Source organism: Equus caballus, chromosome 30 (genome assembly GCF_041296265.1).
Source record: "Equus caballus isolate H_3958 breed thoroughbred chromosome 30, TB-T2T, whole genome shotgun sequence".
Classification (NCBI taxonomy): Eukaryota; Metazoa; Chordata; class Mammalia; order Perissodactyla; family Equidae; genus Equus; species Equus caballus.
In genome coordinates this window covers 14862624-14885463 of record NC_091713.1, presented here as the reverse complement: position 1 = coordinate 14885463, position 22840 = coordinate 14862624, and the positions used below count along the sequence as shown (strand labels likewise).

The 22840-nt window shown below is 37.1% G+C and overlaps 1 protein-coding gene across 20 annotated transcripts in view; it reads right to left on the bottom strand.

The window, feature by feature from the left end:
- CDC42BPA (CDC42 binding protein kinase alpha) overlaps positions 1-22840 on the bottom strand; it is a 327011-nt gene that overhangs the window by 166318 nt on the left and 137853 nt on the right. For all 20 annotated transcript variants that reach the window (XR_011434078.1, XM_070255597.1, XM_005607958.4 and 17 more), the window contains one exon: positions 1691-1784. Coding sequence is in view for 19 of the 20 variants with exons in the window: in XM_070255597.1 (XP_070111698.1) it covers positions 1691-1784 (94 nt within the window). In the remaining variant the exon portion in view is untranslated. The remainder of the gene's footprint in view (positions 1-1690; positions 1785-22840) is intronic.

Here is a 22840-nt window from a genome sequence, read left to right as displayed (position 1 = left end):
AGTCCCACATCTGCGCTACCCAAGTTTCTACTGACTACTTTTACTTTTAACTCTATTACAATCCCTACCCAACCCCTCATTTTTGTTTGGTCTAGTGATTTCTGACTGAATGCTGGTCATTGTCAATAAGACATTGTAGAGAGCGTGGATTCTGTTGTCTTCCTCTGAAGAATACTAATTCTATTTAAGCAGATAAAAAAGTACTGACTGATCTCTTTGAATGTAGGTTGGCTTACAGTTGCACTCTTTGAGGGCAGATTTATAAAAAGTCTAAGATTTGTCTGAAGCCCCTTTGTTTGGAAGACCACTTTCAAACTCTGTGAAGCTTATGAGGACTTGGATCTAGGCTGTTAGACAGGTTTAGAGTAAGTCTTACATGTTACAAAGGTGTTGCCTGTCCCTGCAGGGCTTAAATTCCAATGTACCCTAGCACTGAGTGTTTCTCCTTCAGCACTGCTTGATTTCTAGTAATCTGTTGAATTTTCAAATGGGTAGCATCTACTATTTGGTAAGTCTCATATGGTCTTATGCTGCACATGTACCGCCCCACCTTCATGAGATACCCCCATATGGATACTTTAGGCCCTCTCTGCACAACTCTCTCCTCCCCAGTCTCAAGCCCTGCAGATTCCAGCTGCTTCTGCTAACTCAGCTCTGGTCTCTCCTTCTCACCTCTGCACAACTCCTATACTCTGCTCTAACTCTAGTCAACAGACTGTCCCAATCCTGGGAAATTCTGAGGCTCACCTCATGAATTCACTTCTCTCAGAGATAATAGTCTTGTGCTGCCTGTTGTCCATTGCCTGAAAACAGCTGTCTCAAATATTGCGTCCAGTTTTAGAGTTGTTTATAGTGAGAGGACAGTTTGGTACCAATTACTCCCTCCATCATGGCCAGAGGCAGAAATCATATAATCTCTTTTTTAAAAGTTATCTTCTTAGGATAAATCTTCAGAAGTCAAATTACTGGTCTAGAATAATAGACATTTTCATGGCCCTTGGAATGCATTATCCTAAACTGCTCTCCAAAAACATTTCTGCCAACTAAAATGATATGCATTTTGACTTCTGCTATACAGACAGGAAACTAAAGTAAAAAAAAAACACAAGAAAACAGAGAGCAAAATCAGGGCATACAAACTTTTAAGTAAGTGAAGGAAAACACTTGATGGGCTAGAGTTAGCAGAGCTAAAGCAAATGGTAACATAAAACTGAATCAACTTGAGAATTTTCTTATAAAACTTGAACACTGTCTCAGAAAAACTAGACAACTAGGAAAGAAAGATTAAAAAAAGAATAAAACTGAAGAAGGAGTCACATTTTATTTTTCCATGTGGGATTTATTTTCTTCATCCCTCTGGAACTGTGGAAATATCTCAAGTACAATAATAAACAGTTCAGCTAAAGAAGGAACAAATAAGGGTCTCATAAAAAGCATACTGTATCAATCTGAAGATCATTAATATAAACAGCTGAAAATGGCATATAACTTTATGAACAAGTCCTATTATAAATAAGTATACCTAAGTGCCTTTGTGGAAGAAGGTGGAGCATAGAAAGACAAATGGATTGATGGATGGATGGATGGATGGATAGATAGAAAATATAAATAGATGATTTTTAAAACAAAGAAGACAAGTAGCAAGGGAAAAGTCTGTGGGTTAAAAAACTTAACATTTATCTTTATTTACCGTTCCATCTTCCATCAGCTTCAGACAAGACCCAAAATCTGCTAACCGAATATGTCCATTCATATCCATCAATATATTGTCAGGTTTGATATCCCTGAAAAAGTAGATACATTCAATTTTTAGTTGGGAAAAACAAACATAATCAGTTACTTGGTAAGATAACCTTTTTGTGTGAAAATCTCAACTTCTTTTAAAATTAATACTCTAAGAATATCTATCTTACTACTTTCTGAGTTCAAATCCTGGCTTCAATTCATATTAAAACTTTCTTAAACACAAGCAGTTTCAGTGTTCAGTTCTGGAGATAAAAAGTACTGTGGTAATTTTCAGTCATGTTAAATTAATCTTACCATCCTTCCTTTATATTTGCACATATTCCAATGTGACTATGGTAGCCTACTTTTGCATACAGAGAAGAGCCATAATTACTTGATACTCACAAAGCATAGTACCCTCTAACACGTGAAAGTGGTCAGGGAAAAATATACTTCCTAGACCCTGAATGTAAATATAGATAAATAAATGTTCCATGAATACATTGTATCTTACTTATGAATTTTCTTTTATGTCCTTCAATAATATATATTATATAAAGCTATTTACAGATGTTAAATCAAAGGCTTATAAAATATCCAAATCTAAAACAAACTAAATCATACCAGTTTTTATATTTGTCTTTACATTTGAATAATGAAGTGTTACAAACCATGGGAAAATCATACATAAAATGACGTTGTAGATGAATACTCAGGGTCCGGCCCCGTGGCCAAGTGGTTAAGTTTGTGCACTCTGCTTCAGCAGCCCAGGGTTTCACCTGTTCGGATCCTGGGCGTGGACTTGGCACCACTTATCAGGCCATGCTGAGGTGGTGTCTCACATGCCACAACTAGAAGGACCCACAACTAAAATATACAACTATGTACTGGGGGATTTGGGGAGAAAAAGCAATAAAAAAAATTTTAAAAAAAAGAATACTCAGCAATGAGGTTTCTAATCACACTCTAAAGATTGTAATTGTGAAAAACTAAGAGATTAAACCCTCTCAATTTACTCTTTTAGAGGAAGAAAGAGAATCTTCTATGAACATTACATATATATTTATTAAAAAATCCTATTGCCATGTAGTTAATGGGACTATGATAGGGTCACTCTAATTTAACCTAAATGACGCCACTTAAGGTCTCTATGCCTCAGTTTTCCCACCTGTAATATGGGGATAATATTAGTACTACCTTGATTACTGAAGTAATTTCTGTGAATGTGTTGTACCTCACAGGTTGGCAAATTATGACCCACGAGCCAAATCCAGCCCACAGCCCATTTGTGTAAAGTTTTATCGGCATGCAGCTCCACCCATTAGTTTAAGTATTATCTCTGGTAGCTTTACCACTACAACAGCACAGCTGAGTGGTTCTGACAGGGACTTTGGTCTGCAAAGCTTAGAATATTTCCTATCCAGCCCTTTACAGGAAAAGTTCGCCGACCCCTGTTGTAGATGACAGATGATTGCTTAACAGAGATAGGCAGAGAGACAGACTGAAAACAACCACTTGTACAGGAAATGGGCTTCATAATACTCAAGATTTGAATTTATCCTGAAGTGTCAGAAAAGCTACATGAAGAAAGAATTTCCTCTTGTTTGGGAACATCAAAGAAGCACACTTTAGTGCTGGAATCAACCTTAGAAATTACCTAGACCATTTTTAGACAAGGAAAAAAACGTATTTTATTCTTTTTTTTTTTTTTTTTAAAGATTGGCACCTGAGCTAACATTTGTTGCCAATCTTCTTTTTTCTTCTTCTTCTTCTCCCCAAAGCCCTCCAGTACAGAGTTATATATTCTGGTTGTAGGTCCTTGTGGTTGTGCTATGTGAGACACCACCTCAGCATGGCCTGCTGAGTGGTGCTATGTCTGAACTGGCGAAACCCTGGGCAGCCAAAGCGGAGCGCGCAAACCTAACCACTCGGCCACAGGCGGGCCCCCTATTTTATTATTTACTTAAAAGTATTAAGCTATATAGTCACTATGCATAACTGCTATAGGTTTATTTCTCAGATTTTAAGAGACAAAAGGAATTATACAGACAGGACCTTAAAACATCAATAGTATTTATGGCTATTTAAAAAATAGGAAATATTAAAACAAGACATCATATTTATATATTTCTAGTCATAACAAATAATAATTAATGAAATGGACAAAACTTAACAAGACATTATAGATAGTTCTGACACTCCCTAAGTATCTCATTACCCTTCCTGATGTCATTCCCTCCCCCCACTCCGCAGAGGTTAGCAACCACTATCCTGCATTTGGAGTTTACTGCATCCACGCATGTTTTATATTACTAGTACACATGTACTATATTCCCAATAGCTCAAAACTGGAGAAAACTCAAATGACTACCAACAGGTAGGTATATAAATTGTTACATATTTATACAATGGAAGACTGTTCAGCAATAAGGCACAATTTATTGATATATATCAAATTAGATGAATCTCAGAAACATGTTGATCATGACATCAAACAAAAAAGAATACATGATATACGATTCCATTTATAAGAAGTTCTAGAAGAGGTAAAACTAAGCTAGGTGACAGAAACCAGAACAACTGGTGACTGGAGGAATAGAGGATGCTAACTGGAAAAGAGCACAAAGCAATTTGCAGGGTGATGGCAACATTCTCTATCTTGACTGGGATGGTGGTTACACAGGTATACACACTGTCAAAACTCATCACTGCACATTTAGCACCTGTGCATTTTAGCATGTGTCTTTCAACTTTAAAAAGAAAGATGGGAAAAGGCAAGAAATACCTAAAGAAATTATGAGATTGGAGTCTTGTGGAGGAAGAACTTTCCTTACAGATTCAGTTTCTTTAAACATTCTTATTTTATTCAGATAATTTCCACTTCTTCTTGAGTAAATTTCAGTGGTTTATATTTTTATAATATATATTTCATCCAAATTTCCAAATTTATTGGAATACAGTTATTCACAGTATTCTGTTATTATTTTTTAAATCTACAATATATTTACAGTCCTATTCCTAATATTATTTCGTTGTATCTTTTATAACTTGATAAAAATAACACTGAATGCTTATTAGTACTTTCTATTTTCCATGCAGTGTTCTAAGTGCTTTAAGTGCATTGCTTATTAAATATTCACAACAACACTGTAAGGGAGGTACAATTATTTTCCCCTTTACAGATGAGGTAAGCACAGAATTAATGCTCAAAGTCACACAACTGGCGTCAGGATTCAAACCCACGCAGTCAGGCTCCAGGCACCACATTCTTTACTATAATCAACAGTTTGCTAGATATTTCTCTTTTATGGATCATTTCTAAATAATCATTTTTGATTAACTGGTCCTCTTCTTATTTTATCTTTTTATTTCTTACTTTATTTCATCAATTTAACTTGTTTTGTTCTTTTCTTTCTCTGTGATTCAGGTTTACTCTGCTGTTCTTTTCTAGCATCCTGAGTTACAAAAGGCTTAACTCACCATTTAAAAAAATCCTTTTGCAATATTTTATTTAATGTTAGAGATATTCTTTTACAAGTTACAGTAGCTGCATCCCACAAGCTCTAATATGTAGTATTTTTCTTTTTGTTCTAAATATTTTGTAATTTCCATTGTGATTTTCCCTCTACCCATGCTTACAAAGAATGCATTTCAAAGTTTCAAAACATATGGACTACTTTTTAGTTTTGTTTTAATTCTATTTATTTAATTGTTTCAATGGATGAAACACTTGCTTTGTTGAAAATAAAAAAATATATAGGGGCTGGCCCTGTGGCTGAGTGGTTGAGTTCACGCACTCCGCTTCTGCAGCCCAGGGTTTCACTGATTCAGACCCTGGGCACGAACATAGCACTGCTCATCAAGCCATGCTGAGGTGATGTGCCACAGCAGAGCCAGAAGGACCTACAACTAGAATATACAACTATGTACTGGGGGGGCTTTAGGGAGAAGAAGAAAGAAAAGAATGAAGATTGTTAACAGATGTTAGCTCAGGTGCCAATCTTTAAAAAAAGAAAGAAACAAAAGAAAAAATATAAAAAGGTATAGGTTCGAAAAATTTTCCTCTCACACCTGTCCCCTCATTCCCCCGGTTCCTGTACTGCCTAAAGTAATTATTGTAGTTTCTTACCTATCCTTTCCGAGTTTCCTTTAGGTACATACAAGCAAATACAAATACATAAAATTAATTTTCACACAAATAGTATATTATGTATACCAATCTGCACATTTCTTTCTTTACTTACAACAAATCTTGGAGCCATATCAGAACAGAAAAAGCCCCATCCTTCTTCTCAGTATGCTACTGTATGATTGCGACATAATTTAGTTAATTAGTCTGCTGTTGATGAACACGAGTTTTCGCCAATCTTTTCCTTTTATAAATAACCCCGATGTAAACAACTCTGTACATATACTACTTTCATGTGTATGTACATGATGATGTCTTTAGGATAAAATTCTAAATGTGGAACTTCTAGTCAAAGACGCAAGCATTAGAAACTTTGGTAAGTACATCCAAATGGCCCTTCCATAGTTGAACCAATTCCCACTCACATGAGCATCATGTGAGAGTGCTTACTGCCCTACAGCTTCACATGAGAGTAGACTGTCAAATATTTGGACTTTTTGCCAATCTTACAGGTGAAAAGTAGTAGTAAAGTGATTATTTGAATATTCTATATTATCAGTGAGACCATCTCATATATTTAGGAGCCATTTGTATTCCTGCTTCTGTGAAATGCCCTTTGCCTATTTTTCTACTATACTGTGCTCCTTTTCTTACACATTTCCAGAAATTCTTTATATATTAGGAAGATTGCTCCTTTGTTCATTATATGCTAATCTTTTTTCCCCAGTGAACATTTGTCTTTTGACCTTGTTTATGGACTTTTCGTCCCATGCAGTCTTTTTCTGTGTGTGTTGAATTTATGAATAAAGTTTTCTTTCACGACTTTGTGGATTTTGAGTCATAACAAGAAATGTGTTTACCCGCATGTTTCATTCCATGGGAGCACTTTTAGGTTTTATTTGTTTACATTTCAATGATTAATCCATTTGGAATTCTTCCTGGTATACTGTAAAAGGTATGATCCAATTTTATTTTTTTCCACACACCATTTACTGAACCTCTGAGCTGAGGTATAACCTTCATCACAGGTTAATGCATATAACTATTTGGGTCTATTAGCAGACTTTCAGTTCTGTTCCATTAGTCTGTCTTTTCAAACAGTAGTAATATACTTTTAATTATCAAATACATTCTAATATCTGGTAGGAACAGTCTTCCTCATTGTATATTTATGTATATATGTTGTATATTTCATAATAAATATATCTCTTAGTATTCTATATTTTTAGGTATTAAACACAGCCTTTTCCTCTACTATATCTTTTTATAATTATTGATTGTTGTTAAATTATAAACTCCACAAAGACAGAAATTTTTGCCAGTTTTGTTCACTACTAGATTCCCAGCACCTGGAAAAGAACCTGACACTTGGTAGTATGCAGTAAATATTTACTCAGTTAATTAGCCTACAAAGGTATTGATATCATTCTTGAACTTTCTTACCATTTTTTCATTTAATTCTCTTTGATTTTCTAGGTATCAAATAACATCATCTATAAATAATATCATCTATAAATTTGACTACTGTTACACTTCTAATTTATTCTTTTGCCTAATTGTATTGGCTAGTATCTCCACTACAATGTAAAATAATATTGGTGACAATGGACAGCTATGTTTTGCCCTGACTTTAGTAATGTTACCTATTAAGCCTGATGCTGACTTTGAGGTATGAGACACACACACACAGCATGTTAAGGAAGCATCTATCTATTTCTATCTTATTGAAAAAAATTCAACAACTCTTCTTGATTAAAAATAAAAAATAATTCTAAAATGCACATATTCTATGTCTAAAATTTATAAATCAAGAAATATCAGCATTAGTTATCAAGACACTAGGAAAATGGGGTTAAATAACAAAAAAATAGCTTAAAGCAGTGAATGTGGTGGCTACTGGGGAGCAGGCATAACAGGTGTGGAGTAGGAACCATTTCTCAGTGTACTCTTTTTGATACTAGTAGTTTTACTTTAACTACACACAGCACTGTTTGATCAAAATTAAAAACCAAAAATACATGTGTATAATGTCTGAGTCATTTAATCTAAGAATATGAAAATGTTTTGACCAAGCCACTATGATCATCTATAGTCAGCAATATTTTTCAGTCAAAACAGTTAATTAAAGGGTATCAAGATCATAGATAAACATGATAATGTTATAATGATATTACTAATTGATCTCTGCTTGTCCAATAGGGAATACAATTATACATTCCATGTAACATGCTGCCTACTGACTCATCCCACATACTCACCCAGTTTATTCCACAGCTGAAAAGGAAGCCTCTCTGTTCCTAATATGGTCATTATTTAAGCAGATGGAAACTCTCCTAATCTTCCGAATTAGTAAGACCCCAGGAGGATATGAGCTATTCTTCCCAGTCATCTGTTGAGTTTGAAGATATTTATTTTATCTTTGTTTTGGGGACACAGTATAATGCTGATATGAGGTAGAACTTAAAGGATTCATAGGGAGGAGGAAATGATGACTTTTCTACCCAGCTGATGCTAAATATGACCTAAATTACCAGGCACAAAGGAAGGCCTAAAACTTATATAAGTCCAGCACTTTATCATCTCAAACAAAGGAAAACATGTCCCTTCCTCCTTTTTCAACCAAAGACTACAGTTTGACCTTTTGTGGTTTCATCTTTCCTTCAGGATTTGTCTATCATTTTCATCTAAATCTAATTTCATAGTGGCCAAAAGAAAAACACCTGGGAGAAAGCACACAAAGTATGCTCTGAACGGGGCCTGTCCTGTATAGGGATAGCTCCAGTTCTTTCAGCTCTCAAGGTTTTTGAAGTGTGGGCAGGGTGAGACAGGCTGCAGGTTCAAATCCCCACAAATGTCAGGGGAGGTACAGATGCGTCTGCTGAGCAATATCCAACATCTGAGTCAAGAATGCACTTAATTACTTCATAATAACGTTCCCACTGGAGTAGTGGAATGCAAAGAGATTCCAAGTGTAAACTGAGTATAAAGGTGGTTACACTTAGATAATTGATAGTACTCTCGAACCCAAAAGGTTCTTTTCTGTCTCCTAGAGGAGCTAGGATCAAAGACAAGTAGGTGAACATCTATTTATTCTCTCTACAAATAATTTGATCATTAAACTGTAGTTTTGGCACCTTAAAGGGCTACATAAAAAGAAAACATTTAACAATACTAGAAGTATTTGACAAAACGTCGTTAAATAATTAAAGTCATAGTTATAAAGTTATCTATTACTATTTTGGCTTTCCCTTTCCTATTCATTATGCAGAAAATATTCTCTTTAATATGACAAATGACCTCTTAATTGCCAAACCCAGTAAGATCTTTCCAGTTTGAATCTTAAATGATTGCTCTATGACATCTGACACTGCTGATCAGTCTCCCAATTATGCCACTTTCTCCTCTATTTATTCTCTCAATTAAGACCAGCTCTTCTCAGTCTCCTTTCCTAACTTCTCTTTTTCCAGAAGCATACTCCCAGATCCCCTGATGCCATCCTTCCCCAAGATCCAGTTCTCTGCTCTCTTTTCTACCTCAGTGATCTTCTCCTTGGAGGCAACTGTCTTTTCTTAGATTTCAGGTTAGTTGGTTGCCCTGTGACCTGAGCTCTCTGATGGGTTCAAGAAAAATTATAATTTCTTCGCATTTTTTCTTTTAGTGGTTGCTCTACAAATTAAAATATGCATCCTTATCTCTCATAGTCTACTTAGAATTAATGTTGAACCGCTTCACAAAAAAATGTTGTCACTGTGTAGATCCATATCTACTCCCCTCATACTTTATGATACAATTGTTTATACATACATAAACATGTATGAATATAATATAATATATATGTATAACATCTACATTCATTAGAAACCCCGCAAAGCAATGCCATAACTTTTGCTTTGAGCAGTCATACTTTTGTGAAGAAATTAATAAAAAAGCAAATTTTCACATAATATTGTATTTATCCGGATATTTACAATTTTTAGTGCCTTGAATTCCTTTCTGCAGATCCAAGTTTCCACCTGCTACCATTTCCCTTCAGCCTAAAGAACCTCCTTTAGCACTTCCTGCAATGCAGGTCTACCTGCAACAAATTCTTCTGTTTTTCTTTTACCTAAAAATGTCTTTTACTTTTATTCTTGAAGGATATTTTCACTGGATATAGAATTCTTGCTTGACAGTCTCTCTTTTGGCTCCATATTTTCTGATGAGAATTCACCTGTTAATGGACTCTTTGTTTCTCTATATGTAAAGTATCATTTTTCTCTTGCTGCTTCCAAAATTTGCTCCATCTTTGGCTTTCAACAATTACACTATAATGAAGCTTTGCATGGCCTTATTCATATTCATCTTCCTTAGTATTTACTGAGCATTTCAAATACATACATTATGTCTTTCATCAAATTTAGGAAACATGGGACCATTGTTTCTTCAGATTTTTTTTGGCCCATTCTCTCTCCTCTCCTTCTGGATCTCAAAGTACATGCGTATAAAACTTTCTGAAACTAACAGGTCCTTGAGGTGCTTTTATTTTAATCTCTTTCTCTGTATTCTTCACCTTTGATAATTTCTATTCATTTATCTTCAAGTTTTATTCTGTTATCTCCACTAGACTGTTAAGTGTATCCACTGAAACTTTTCATTTCAGAATTTCCATTTGATTTTTTTATTGTTTCTGTTTCTCTGCTGAGATTTCCTATCTTTTCATTTATGGTGTGCAGATTTCATTGTACTTCATTGAGAACAGTCACAATAGCCACTTGAAAATCCCTGTCTGTTAGTGTCCACGTCTGGGTCATTTCAGAGATGGTCTCAGTTGATTTCATTTTCTCTCAAAAATCAGTTCCATTTTCCTGTTTCTTTGTCCATTGGGTAATTTTTAATCGTACCCTTAATCGTACCCTAAACATGATGAATGTTAAATTGTTGGGACCCTGGATTCTTTTATTTTTCTCTAATTAGAGGGTTTTTCTTTTGTTTTATCAGCTGATTTATTACACTTAAACTGCAAACTCTGCTTCTTGGGCAGCAATTCTGGTCCCGGTCCGTATCATTTGGCCTTAGTGGAGCAGCTCTGAGGGAGTGTGTGGTTCGGGGTCAATCAGAGCTGAAGGCAGGCAGCTTTTGGATCTCCTCTCTTGCAAACAGTTTCTCAAGATTCAGTTTTCTGATTTCACAGGCCACAAAGATGGCACCTTCTGCACCTGTGCCCAAGCCACACTGCACATTATGCAGTCTTCCCCCAGCCCCACGCTAAAGCTGCAAAAATGAAGACCTCATTTCACAGTCCTCACCTTCTCTGAGTGTGTACTCCCAATCAGGTTCTGCCTGCTTCACTTCGCTCTCTAATGCCTCTAAGATGGCTGGGTTCTGTGTCATGCCCAGATTTTACAGTTGTTCTCTGCAAGGGCCTTGGTCCAGAAGGATCTTACCCAGTATATTTGAACCACTATTAATTTGAATTTTCTAAAAGATGCAGCCAATCCTATTTCTAATAAAGGCACCTTGGACTTTTAAGTTTCATGGATGTGGCAGATTGTATTTTTCAAAAACTGTGCCCAGCAAGGGTAGAAATACATATCCCCTCTGCTTGAACCTGGGCAGGTTTTTGTGACTGCCTCAATGAACAGAGTATGGTGCGAGTGAGGCTGTATGACTTCCAAGGTTCAGTCATAAAAAGGCCAAGCAATTCTGCTTTGTTCTCTCAAACCCTTGCTCTTAGAACCTAGTCATCATGTTAAGGTACTCAACAGGCCCATGTGAGAAGAACACAGGCCCCAGGCCTAGAGCTCTGGCTGAACCCCCACCTGATGGGCAGCCCTAACTGGCTCACTATGGGAGTGAGTCATCTTGACAGTGGATCTTCCAACCCCAGGTGAGCCACTGCAGCTCACCCTGACAGCAAAGAGACAGGGGTCCCTGCCCAGGCCTGCCCAATTGCAGACTCATGAGCAAAAAGTGACTGCTGTTTTATATGAGTCATTATGTTCAGGGTCTATGGTGGACACAGAGATGTGCTGCCTCCTCCTTCAATGGACGGCGCTGCCCCAGATGTCAGCAGAAAGCTCCCAACCCTTATCTCCTTCAACGCTGCAGAGCCTTTCACCAAAAGGCCTGTCTTGGGCAGTCCATATCCACTGAATAATCGAGGTGGAAATATAAAGGCTCAGCCATTTGGACTACAACAACTCGGACGGGACACAGACTCTCCAGACCTCCCAGTGGGGCTGGGTGAGGCTGTGGCCTGCAGTGCAGTCTGATTTCTCCCTCTGCCTAGTTCTGCTTCCACAAACTCCCTTGCACAGGTGTTAATCCTTAACACACGCTGTATTACACATTCTGTCGCAGTGCCTGCTTCTGGAAAACACAATGTATCACATGGCAATGGATAAACAGAACAATCCATTTTCTGGCATAACAAGGAAAATAACATCTGCCATTCAGAACCACTCTGAGTCAGTGACATCTTGCAAATGCACTAGCAGCCAGCCAACCAGATACTCAGTATTGTCAATAAAGGGAGTGAAAAGGAAATTCAGGCAAAACATTAGTTCTAGTCTTGACAATTCATGAACAGAGAAAAAGAGATAGACACGTTTAGAAGAGATAAAATCTCTACATTAGCATGTAAAAACATTATTCAGGTTTCTTCCTAACCTGCATGTGAATCATACCATTTATCATTACTTAAAGTTTCTAAAATCAGTAATTTTTTTGTCCCCAAGCAAAAGCAAAAATATGTGGCTTAAAAGGAAAGCATTATTTTAAAACTCTAAGTCAGAATTAATATTTATAATGATACATATTTTTTATTTGTAACATTAAGAATAAAAAAGCGTTACAAAATAATGACCATATTGACAGGGCAATATTCTATAGGTCATGTTTACTGTATTACTCCACTAGAACATCAGGACCAGAGCAGGATTATTATAAATATTTGCCTACAGTAGTAAAATGTGGATATAACAATAGTTAACTTTCAAAGCACTCCACTCTGGCTGGACATCAGAATCAACTACGGAGGTTGTTTAACTACATGCACCTCAGCCCCGACCCAGACGACGAATTAGAATACTGCATGGGGATTGGTCACTGAGAACTGCTGATTTAGGACACGTTATTTCTCCTTCCATCAACACCGTGTCAGTGTCCGCCATTTGGTTCCAGTTCATCATTTATATAGGTTAGACGAGTAGATTCTCACATAAGAATGCTTTTATTTTCCGGTCTTCCTACTCTTCCCTTTTATATACTCACATAGAAGAAAAACAGCATACTGTATTATAATATTACAACTAAACTGTTTATTAAAATTGTCTTTTAATTTTGTCAAAGAAATACTGTATCATTAATAAAGAAAAGAAAATCCACACTGGTAAAATTATGTCACAAGTTGCCTTTTTGTTAGTCATACATTAGAATTCTTAATGGGAACATTAATTTGAAGTTCACCTTACAATTGAGAAATAGTTATTTATAACATTCTGTCAATAAACCTTTCTTTCCTGTTACACAGTGAAAATATTATTTAATAATTCTACGTAGGGGCCGGCCCTGTGGCTGAGTGGTTCAGTTCGTGAGCTCTGCTTCGGCAGCCCAGGGTTTCACCAGTTCGAACCCTGGGTGCGGACATGGCACTGCTCAACATGCAGCGTCCCACATGCCACAACTAGAAGGGCCCACGACTAAAAATACACAACTATGTACCGGGGTGCTTTGGGGAGAAAAAGGAAAAATAAAATCTTTAAAACAAAATTCTATGTAAATAAAAAACTAATGATTATATAATTCTCGGTACATAAAATCATGGTGGCTGCCCAAATCCTAATCTTTCTACACATCCTTCAAAAAACCATCCAGAAACAATTAACAAGAGGCAAAAGTGAAACCAACCTAGAACTCACATCTACAGCACAATTCTAAGAAAGTACCGTGAGATTAAAATTATATGTAATTATGGAAATAAACATGGAAATCTAGCAGATCCAACTCTGAAGTGTATGTGAGACGCAAGACATGGGAAAGAGACTGAGGGAAAAGGAAGAGAAGAGCAAGGAGTCCAGGGATGGTAGAACACAGATTACACTGCTAACCACTGTCGCTGAAAGAAGTCTTCTCACGAGGAGGGTGAGATGTAACAAATGGCGGAGACTGGGTCAAGGGTACAGGAAACCTTTTGGTACTGTCTGCAATTTCCTGTGAACCTATAGTTATTTCAAAGTAGAAAGCTTTTTTAAAAAACAAAAAAAAATTATCCTGAGCAAATGTATAGGCTTATTAATTTATGCTCTTCATTATCTTTTATATATTAACAATCTCTTTAACAAATATTTATATTTACATAAACAATATTTCACTAAACCTTCTATAACTGTGTAACAGTCAATTTGAGAACCGATCATCAGTAACTTCAGTGTGTTTTAGAAGATGGAGAACTTTCATGGGTGGATCTCCTATGAGCTTGTCCCTCCCAGCCCAGTCGTTCCTCACCTTCCCTTCTGTCCATGATCTCAGCCCCTCCTCCTCTGGATGAAGCCCAACTGGCCAACCACTAGCTGATAAACTGCAAGAATAATTGCTTTCTCTTCTGAGAACTGCCTTTGAGTAATATTCCCTCCAGTGACCTGTCTTGCTAAAACCCTGTAAAAACTGCCTTTCTTTCCCAAGGTAATGTCTAAGTCAGCTTGGGCTGCCCAGACAGATACCACAGACTGGGTGGCTCAAACAAGAGAATTTTTTTTTCTCACAGTTTCTGGAGGCTGGAAAGTCCAAGATTAAGGTCCAGCAGAGTTTGGCTTCTCACGAGGTCTATCTTCCCAGCTTCCAGATGGCTGCCCTCTACCTGTGCCCTCATGTGGCCTTTCCTCAGTGTGTGCACGTGGAAAGAGAGCAAGCTCTCTGGTGCCTCCTTCCAGAAGGGCGCTAATCCCACCATGAGGGCCCCATCCTCAAGAGCTCAACTAGCCCTAATTACTCCCCAAAGGCATGCTGGGAGTTAAGGAAGAGCTTCAACATGTGAATTTGGGGAGAGAAGGGACACACACCATCTGTCCATAACAAGCAGAACATTCCCTGAAACATTCTCATGCCCTAGCATCCTCTGAAGGCTTATGCCTAGCATTTATCTAATGGATTTTCTTTTACAGTTTCTATTAATCAATCAATCAACTAACAATTAAATATTCACTATGTACCATAGACTGTGCTTGGTACTAGGGTTACCAAATATATATGTGAGATTAACCAAGGCATTTCTACTGCTTAGACTGAATAATGAGAAACTTTTCCCACTTCACACGGGGAAAAAAGCAAGTTAATGGGTAAAATTTATCAATTTTAAAATACCATATAACTATTCATGCAAGAAATGCTAATGGATAACCATAAATAATTCAATAGATTTTTTTAATAAATATATGGCTTGAAATTATGATTTTATATTATATATACACAATACAGTCATTTTATCAATAATACAATTGTTCCTACTTTACATAATGGAATAAGATATATTAACATTTCATGGTGTTCCACAAAATTCATTTAACATCTACCAACACTCTGCTTTGGTGTTAGACACCATAAAGCAGAAGTGAGACTATTTGAACTAAAAATCAGCATGCTCTGTTTGATAACAAAATCAGCCACCAACTTGCAAGAAAATAGCTGGTTATATTTGAGATTCTTCTGAAGTTTCTTCAAATAGTTCTCAAACAGATGGTACCACCATATCAACACGAAATTACTTTAAAACATATTTATGTATTGTTATGTTATCTAGGCACTCCTGTCTTCAATGGAATCTACTTGTTTCTAAGATTTATACTTATTCACTTGACTTTTTTTGATAAATCCATATCATATAGCAAAAAGTTAACACATCTCTTCAAACAAATAGTTCAAGTAGACAAATAATCAATGACAGTCACAAATTTATTTTGGATCGACAAGTAAAAACAACCAATTGCTGCATACAAAGCAGATGCTCAAAATGAAAATAAAAATAAGATAAAAGAAATTCAGAGGGCCATGGATACTAACATTAAAAGTTTGATGTTTCTATAGTTTACCATGCAAAGTAAATTTCAAGGCAAAATAAAAAAAGCCTTCTTAGTGATAAAATGAATCTCTGAATCATCATGACCAAAAGCAACATTCATCAGTAATATATAACAAGTATCAACTGTATACTCCACTTTCCTGGGGAAAGAGAAAGTGAGGGAGATGCTGGTATGACTATATAATTCTTCCCTCCTCACCTCACCTTCCTACCCAATACAGGGTCCCAGGACTAGGGCTGCACCTGCAGGTGCCAGAAGCAAGCATGATTCCTAAGCAAGAAACTCTATCTATGCCTTTAAATCTTAATGCCAGAATTCCTAAGGGCCTGATGGGGTGAGATATGCCTTCATCCTATCTGGCAAAACCAAGGGTGGCAGGGAATACTGCTGGATTGCCTGGTGGTTGAGATAGCCCACTATTTCTGTGGGATGAGATTTAACCATCAGCTAGTTTCCACGCCAAATAGTTCTGCACAAGTTTATCATATGACACAAACAGCAGTAAACCAAAGTGGGAAACAAGAATTAAATTAGTACAAAAACATGAAAATTTAGGGGCCGGCGCAGTGTTTAAGTGCGCACAGTCCACTTCAGTGGCCCAGGGATTGCCAGTTTAGATCCCGGGTGTGGACATGGCACTGCTTGTCAAGCCATGCTGTGGCAAGCGTATCACATAAAATAGAGGAAGATGGGCACAGACGTTAGCTCAGGGCCAGTCTTCTTCAGCAAAAAGAGGAGGATTGGCAGCAGATGTTAGCCCAGGGCTAATCTTCCTCAAAAAAAAAGAAAGAAAGAAAAGAAAATTTACATGATGGCCTTAAAGGATGGATTAATGGTTTCTTTAAATCTATCCCCACCCTGCACTGGATCCTTTAAATGAGAGACATATTCAGACTGATACTGTGCCTGTGTCCATCATATAAATGCTATACTAAACGTAGATGCCCAAACAAATATGGTCAGTTTGCTGTAAGAGAGCCTGGCTAAAGGCCAGGATCAGCCTGTGTAGTGAAAAACTAATCTTACCCAAAGGGAGGTCTGGCCTTTTCTTCAGCTACTGGGAGGTGATCTCCAGGTTCTGGGAATCTCATACCTGTTAGGACTGTCTTTGTTTGCCTGGGGGCTTTGGCCACCAGACAGTCTAACCATATAATTTATGATGGATATAATTTATTCAAGCCATGTAGGTATCAGTTTTACCTCCAGAAGGGACTGGAAACTAAAGGTATCATCCCAACTTCAGGGAAGGGCTGGAGACTAAGGGTCAGTCACGTAGGCAGTATGTGATTGAGCCCCCCAAAAACTCTGGAAACCTACTGCCCAGGTGGGCTTCCTTGGCTGGCAATACTCCATGCATGCTGTCACACATAGGTGCTAGGAAAGTAATGCTGTCCTAACGCCACAGGGAAAGGAGCACGGCAGCTCTGTGCTTGATATTTCTCCTGAGCTCTGCCCTTTGGGCTTCTTCTCGGGGATGATTTTAATCTGTACCCGGTCCACGTAATAAACTGTAACTGTACGTAGAACAGCTTTCAGTGAGTTTGGAGTCCTTCTTGCAAATTACTGAAACTGAAGGTGGTTTGGGGAACCCCCAAACCCATAATTGGTGTCAGAAGTAAGTGTGATCTTTTGGGACTGTTCCCTCTAATTTTGAAGTTGGCCCAAATTCCTCGCAGTTACTGAAATACCAAATGCACTGTGATCCAATGACTGTACCTTTATATGAAATGACGCCCATTACGGTGCACATCCTGAGTTCACCTCTAGCTCTAGTTTAACAATTTTTAGCTATCACATTACCTATTCTTTAGTAATTTCAGGATATTATATAAATACCCCCTCCATTAGCAGTATGAAAAGCTCCAGTTTTGAAAAGTGACTCAGGCCTCTGAGGGACTGAAGGGAGTTCTATGCTTGCCTCAGGCCTCAAAACACTTCTCTCGTTGTAAAAGTGTACTGATTTTACACGTCCCAAGAAGATAACTGCCAAGTGACACCACAAGTCCCAGCTGAAAGAGATGAAATCAGCCTGAAGCCCTGATGGAGGCCGACACAAACCTATCCTTCGTAAAATTCTTATGGGAAAAGGGATGAGAAACTCCTCAGAATTGAATTCTGTGTTATTTCCCTCAACAAATTCCATTAAAACAGGTTTGACCCATTTCCTACAACGCAGCAGTACACTTTACCCTAGAGTGAACCACATTATATAAAACATTATTAACATCAAGTAGATGAGGTTAATAAAAATTATAATCATAAATCTTGAATATGGAACAAATTCCATGAGGAAAAATTAGGAGTTATGAAGAAATCCATGAATAAGTGAATTTTTTTTAAATTTTGGACTAGGGTAAAGAGAGATTACTTCAAAAAAAATATATTCCATCCTATGAATTGTTCAAGCCAGCATTTAATGTTTAAGACAAACACCAGAAAGCACACACACCCCATTAAGTTCCACCAAACGGCTTCACTTGCCTTCAGAGGGAGAGTCTATCCAACAAAATGCTACCATGCCTGAGCAGTAGGGTCTTAGTCTCATCTGAAATGTGGCCATTTTCACAGGAATAAACGATACCAGGAAAAGAAGAAAAGATAAGCATGAAAAATATGAAAACATAACCTGACAATTTCTGCTCATTAGTTATTTTTTCCTCGTTTAGGTTCTTTACTTAGTTTTAAACCTAATTTCTATTTCATGATTCTTTACTCATCCATGTGTTTTGCCACTGTTTTATTGTATGCATTCTTATTTTAAATTGCCTAAATCCATTGTGGAATGAGGTGAAAAAGGAAGGAATAAGTAAATGACTAGATAAATAATTTGACTCTGAGGAAATACAACCCAGTGGGCACCATGCAACAGTGACTGATGTAACTCTTTCTGAAGCTTTTGTATGGTCTCAAATCCACACGCAATAGTAACTGCTCCTAAAATATGATTTGACAATGGGAGTGCAGCAACCCATTAACCCACATCCAGGAAGAAGACCTTGAAACACTCACAAGGCTCCAGGTCCAGATGAAGAAAACCTCCAGAGAGACATAGTGAAATACAGCCACTGAACACAATAGAGGAACATGCGGTAGACTATGCCCCTGGAAGCTTAAAAGTGAGTGGAGAAAATAAGGCAAATACAAAAATAAATCAATAATTTGATAATGAATAGCCTCCTATACTTTTACACAGCATATAATAAATTAGAAAGTGAGTAATCATTACATGAACTGTTTATATTAGTTCATTTCATTCATCCGTACCATCCTCAGGCCGTGCAGTGGGTCTATATGCCATCACTGTGTTGAGCATTCAGTGGACCTTTTAAATATGGAAATTCATGTCTTTCAGCTCTATAAAATTTTTCTTTGTTTCTTTGATAATTTTATGTCTTTCATTTTTTCCTGTCCTCTTATTCTGGAACTCTTACTATTCAGATGTCTTACCCTCTGAATGATCCTATAGTTTTCTCCACTTTCCTTTCCAGCATCCCAGGTCTTTGACTTTTTTTCCTATTTCTTAGAGCATTTCTACAACTTTACTTTCCAACTCTTCTACTGAGGGTTTTTTTTTTTTAATCTACTACCAGAGTTTTAATTTCATAAGGCTTTTTTATTCTCTGGGTATCCCTTTTTAATAGCATAATGTTTTGCATATATGCCATACATTCTCATATCTCTCAGAGAATATTAATGATCTTCTGGGGAAGAGGGATTTTCTTTTCCTTAAGTTATGTTTCCCCCAAGTTTCTTTTCTTCCACTTGTTTCTTTTGCTTTTGGAAATTAATGTCAAAGGTTTTCCGTGGATAAAGAGCCTTGGCTCTCCATTCACATTTAATAGCAGGATGCTAAAAAGCCGATGGGATGCTCTGTGTGCTGGGTGACCCAGCTTAGCTGTTTCATTGGAAGAATCTCCAACTTCAGAGTTGAATCTTCTAATCATCTGTCTGGGAGCAAAGCCTGGCTTTTATCATCTTCATAGGCAAATGGGAAAGAGCAGGTGAGGAGTTGTCTCAACATTCAGTCTGTAGTGCTAATTCCTCTGGTAAACCTCCATGTCTGGCACGGTAAATTTGAGGCCCCTCCACTGGGTCCTCCAAGGATCCAGAGACCCTGTGTTATACTCTCTCCAGGGAAGAAACCTCCAGTGTTCCAACAAGGAAAGAGAGGAGCAGTTGCCCAGCTGCCCAGAGTAGGGAAGGTAAGCTGGGTCTAAAGGCTACTTAACACTTTCAACCAATATTCTTATTCAGGCTCACACTCTCATCCACTTTCAGGCTCACAATTCTCATCCCCTTCCACAAGTGCTTGGTAAATAAAAATTCTGAGTCTTTTGCGGAATCTGCAATATAGATCTGGTTGTTTCAAACTCATTAGGCTTTAAAAGCATTACGAACTAATGAATTTAAGCATAGTTCATGGTTTCAATTTGTTTAAATTATTATCCCTATTAAATTTCAAATTTTTCCATTTTTGGCCAGGAGGCTTTTCAATTTGGCTCCTGAGTCCTCCAGACAAGACCCTAAAAGTCTTTGAAAGCTTACTTGCAAATTGGTATGACAAGATGTACCAGGCTCATCTTGTACACTTCCTATCTAGACGCAGAATCAGCCATTTCTCCAAGAAGCCTATTTTTTTCCCCCAATGGGAAGTGATATTTGCGGACCATAGTCTGTCAATAGGACTGCTCACTGCTCCTGTGTTGGTCAGTGTTTCTAATCCCCTTCACTGTACAAAGCTACATATATACATATCTGTATAAAAGTGTGTGTGTGTGAGTCTGTAAAGATAAAATACCTCAGTAGTTCATACTGATACTTCCAATTCAAGGTCAGAACTATAGGGTTTTAGTGACCCTCTTCCGTGTTACATCAGTATCTCCTTCCTTCTACACAAGCAGCCTGATTCTTAAGGACATGGGATGAGAGAATTAGAATACCCCATAATCACTCATTCGTTTTATTTCACATTACACACACAACAATCTCAAAATAACGATATTTATTCTAGCACCAACAATTTGATTACTGAAACAGCGTGAAAAAAAATTACATCAATTCTCCCAATTATCACCACCACCTTTCCAGTTGTAGTATATGTTCATTATTAGAGCATACAGCCATTTATACTGTACTCTGTCCCTTTTAACCTTTTTTCTGTTTTAGTTCTACAAATGACTAATGAGCAACACCTGTCCGTAAGCTGATGCCTCTCTGGTCATTTTGGTTGTCTGTGGCTCATTCTCTAGTAGATTACTAGATTCTTCAGGAAGAATTCATGGAAACAACATTCCCCAGGTTTCTGAAAGTTGATAACATTTTTATGTGCTCTTGACACCCGAAAGTCAATTATGTTCATATTTTGTTTTCAGGGGTATCATAAATATTTAATGCATTTTTTCCCTGTCATAAAGCTTTGTTGTTGAAAAATCTGATGAGAAACTAGCTTTCTTTCCCCTATAAGTTACTTGCTCTGTCCCCACAGGCTTTTTCCTTTTTTTTTTTAAATTTTAAAGGTCAATAATTATACCAGAGTATAATTAAAGGCCATATCTCTGTCCATTATGTTACAGTTGGCATATATACTACATATTCATTCATTGAATATCCCACCAAAACAACTTTGCTCTGAACAGTCATGTATTTTAAAGAATTTAAGAGGGAACAAAGTATTTTATATATACTGAGATTTCTGCTATTTATTATGCTCTTTCTTCTTTCCTGAAGATCCAGATTTCCTTCTGATAACATTTCTCTTCATTCTGAAATATGGTGTTGAACATTTCTTGTAAGGAAGGTCTGAAGCAATGAGTTCTCTTGGGTTTCATTTATCTGAAAATGTCCTTTTCTTAACTTCATTCCTGAAGGAAATTTTCACTGGATATCGAATTCTGGGTTGATAGTTTTCTTCCTTTCAGTGTTCTAAAATATTGTTCAATTATCTTTTAGCCTCTGTGGGGTTTTTTTTGTTTTTTTTGTTTGTTTGTTTGTTTTAAGATTTTTATTATTTCCTTTTTCTCCCCAAAGCCCCCCGGGACATAGTTGTATATTCTTCCTTGTGGGTTCTTCTAGTTGTGGCATGTGGGACGCTGCCTCAGCATGGTCTGATGAGCAGTGCCATGTCCGCGCCCAGGATTCGAACCAACGAAACACTGGGCTGCCTGCAGTGGAGTGCGCGAACTTAACCACTCAGCCACAGGGCCAGCCCCTTAGCCTCTGTGGTTTTGATGAGAAATCTGAGATCATTCAAATTGTTTGTCCCCCGTATGCAAAATGCTATTTTCCTCTAGATGCTTTCAAGACCTTCTCATTAACCTTTGTATTCCATACTTTGATTATGAGGTACTAGGTGTGATTTTCTTTGAATTTATATTGTTTTGGATTTGCTACAATTGTTGATTCTATTAATTCCTATGTTTCTCTAAACTTGGGACATTCTGGGTCACTATTTTTTCTGCCCTATTCTCTCTTTCTGGGACTCCAATTACACATATGTTAGATCTTTTCATTCCTAAGAATCTGTTCATTTTTTCAATCTTTTCATCTCTGTCCTTCATAGGATAATTTCTACTGATTGATATTCAATTTCACTCACTTTTTCCTATGAACCTCCTTTTTGATGGTGAAGCCGTTCAGTGAATTTTTATTTGAGATACCATATTTTTCTGTTCTGAGATTCCCATTTGGTTCTTTTACAGTTTCTATTTCATTGCTGAAATTTTCTATCATTTCATTCATTTCAAATATGTTTTCCTTTATTTCATGGAGTATATTCAAAATAAGTACATTTTCAAAAGGCTTTTTCTGATAATTCTTACACCTCATCATCCTGAGGTTGCCATCAGTTGACTGTTTTTTTCTCTTGAGATTAAATCATAATTTCCTGATTGAGTAATTTTGGATTGTATTGTATACATTGTGAATGTTATGC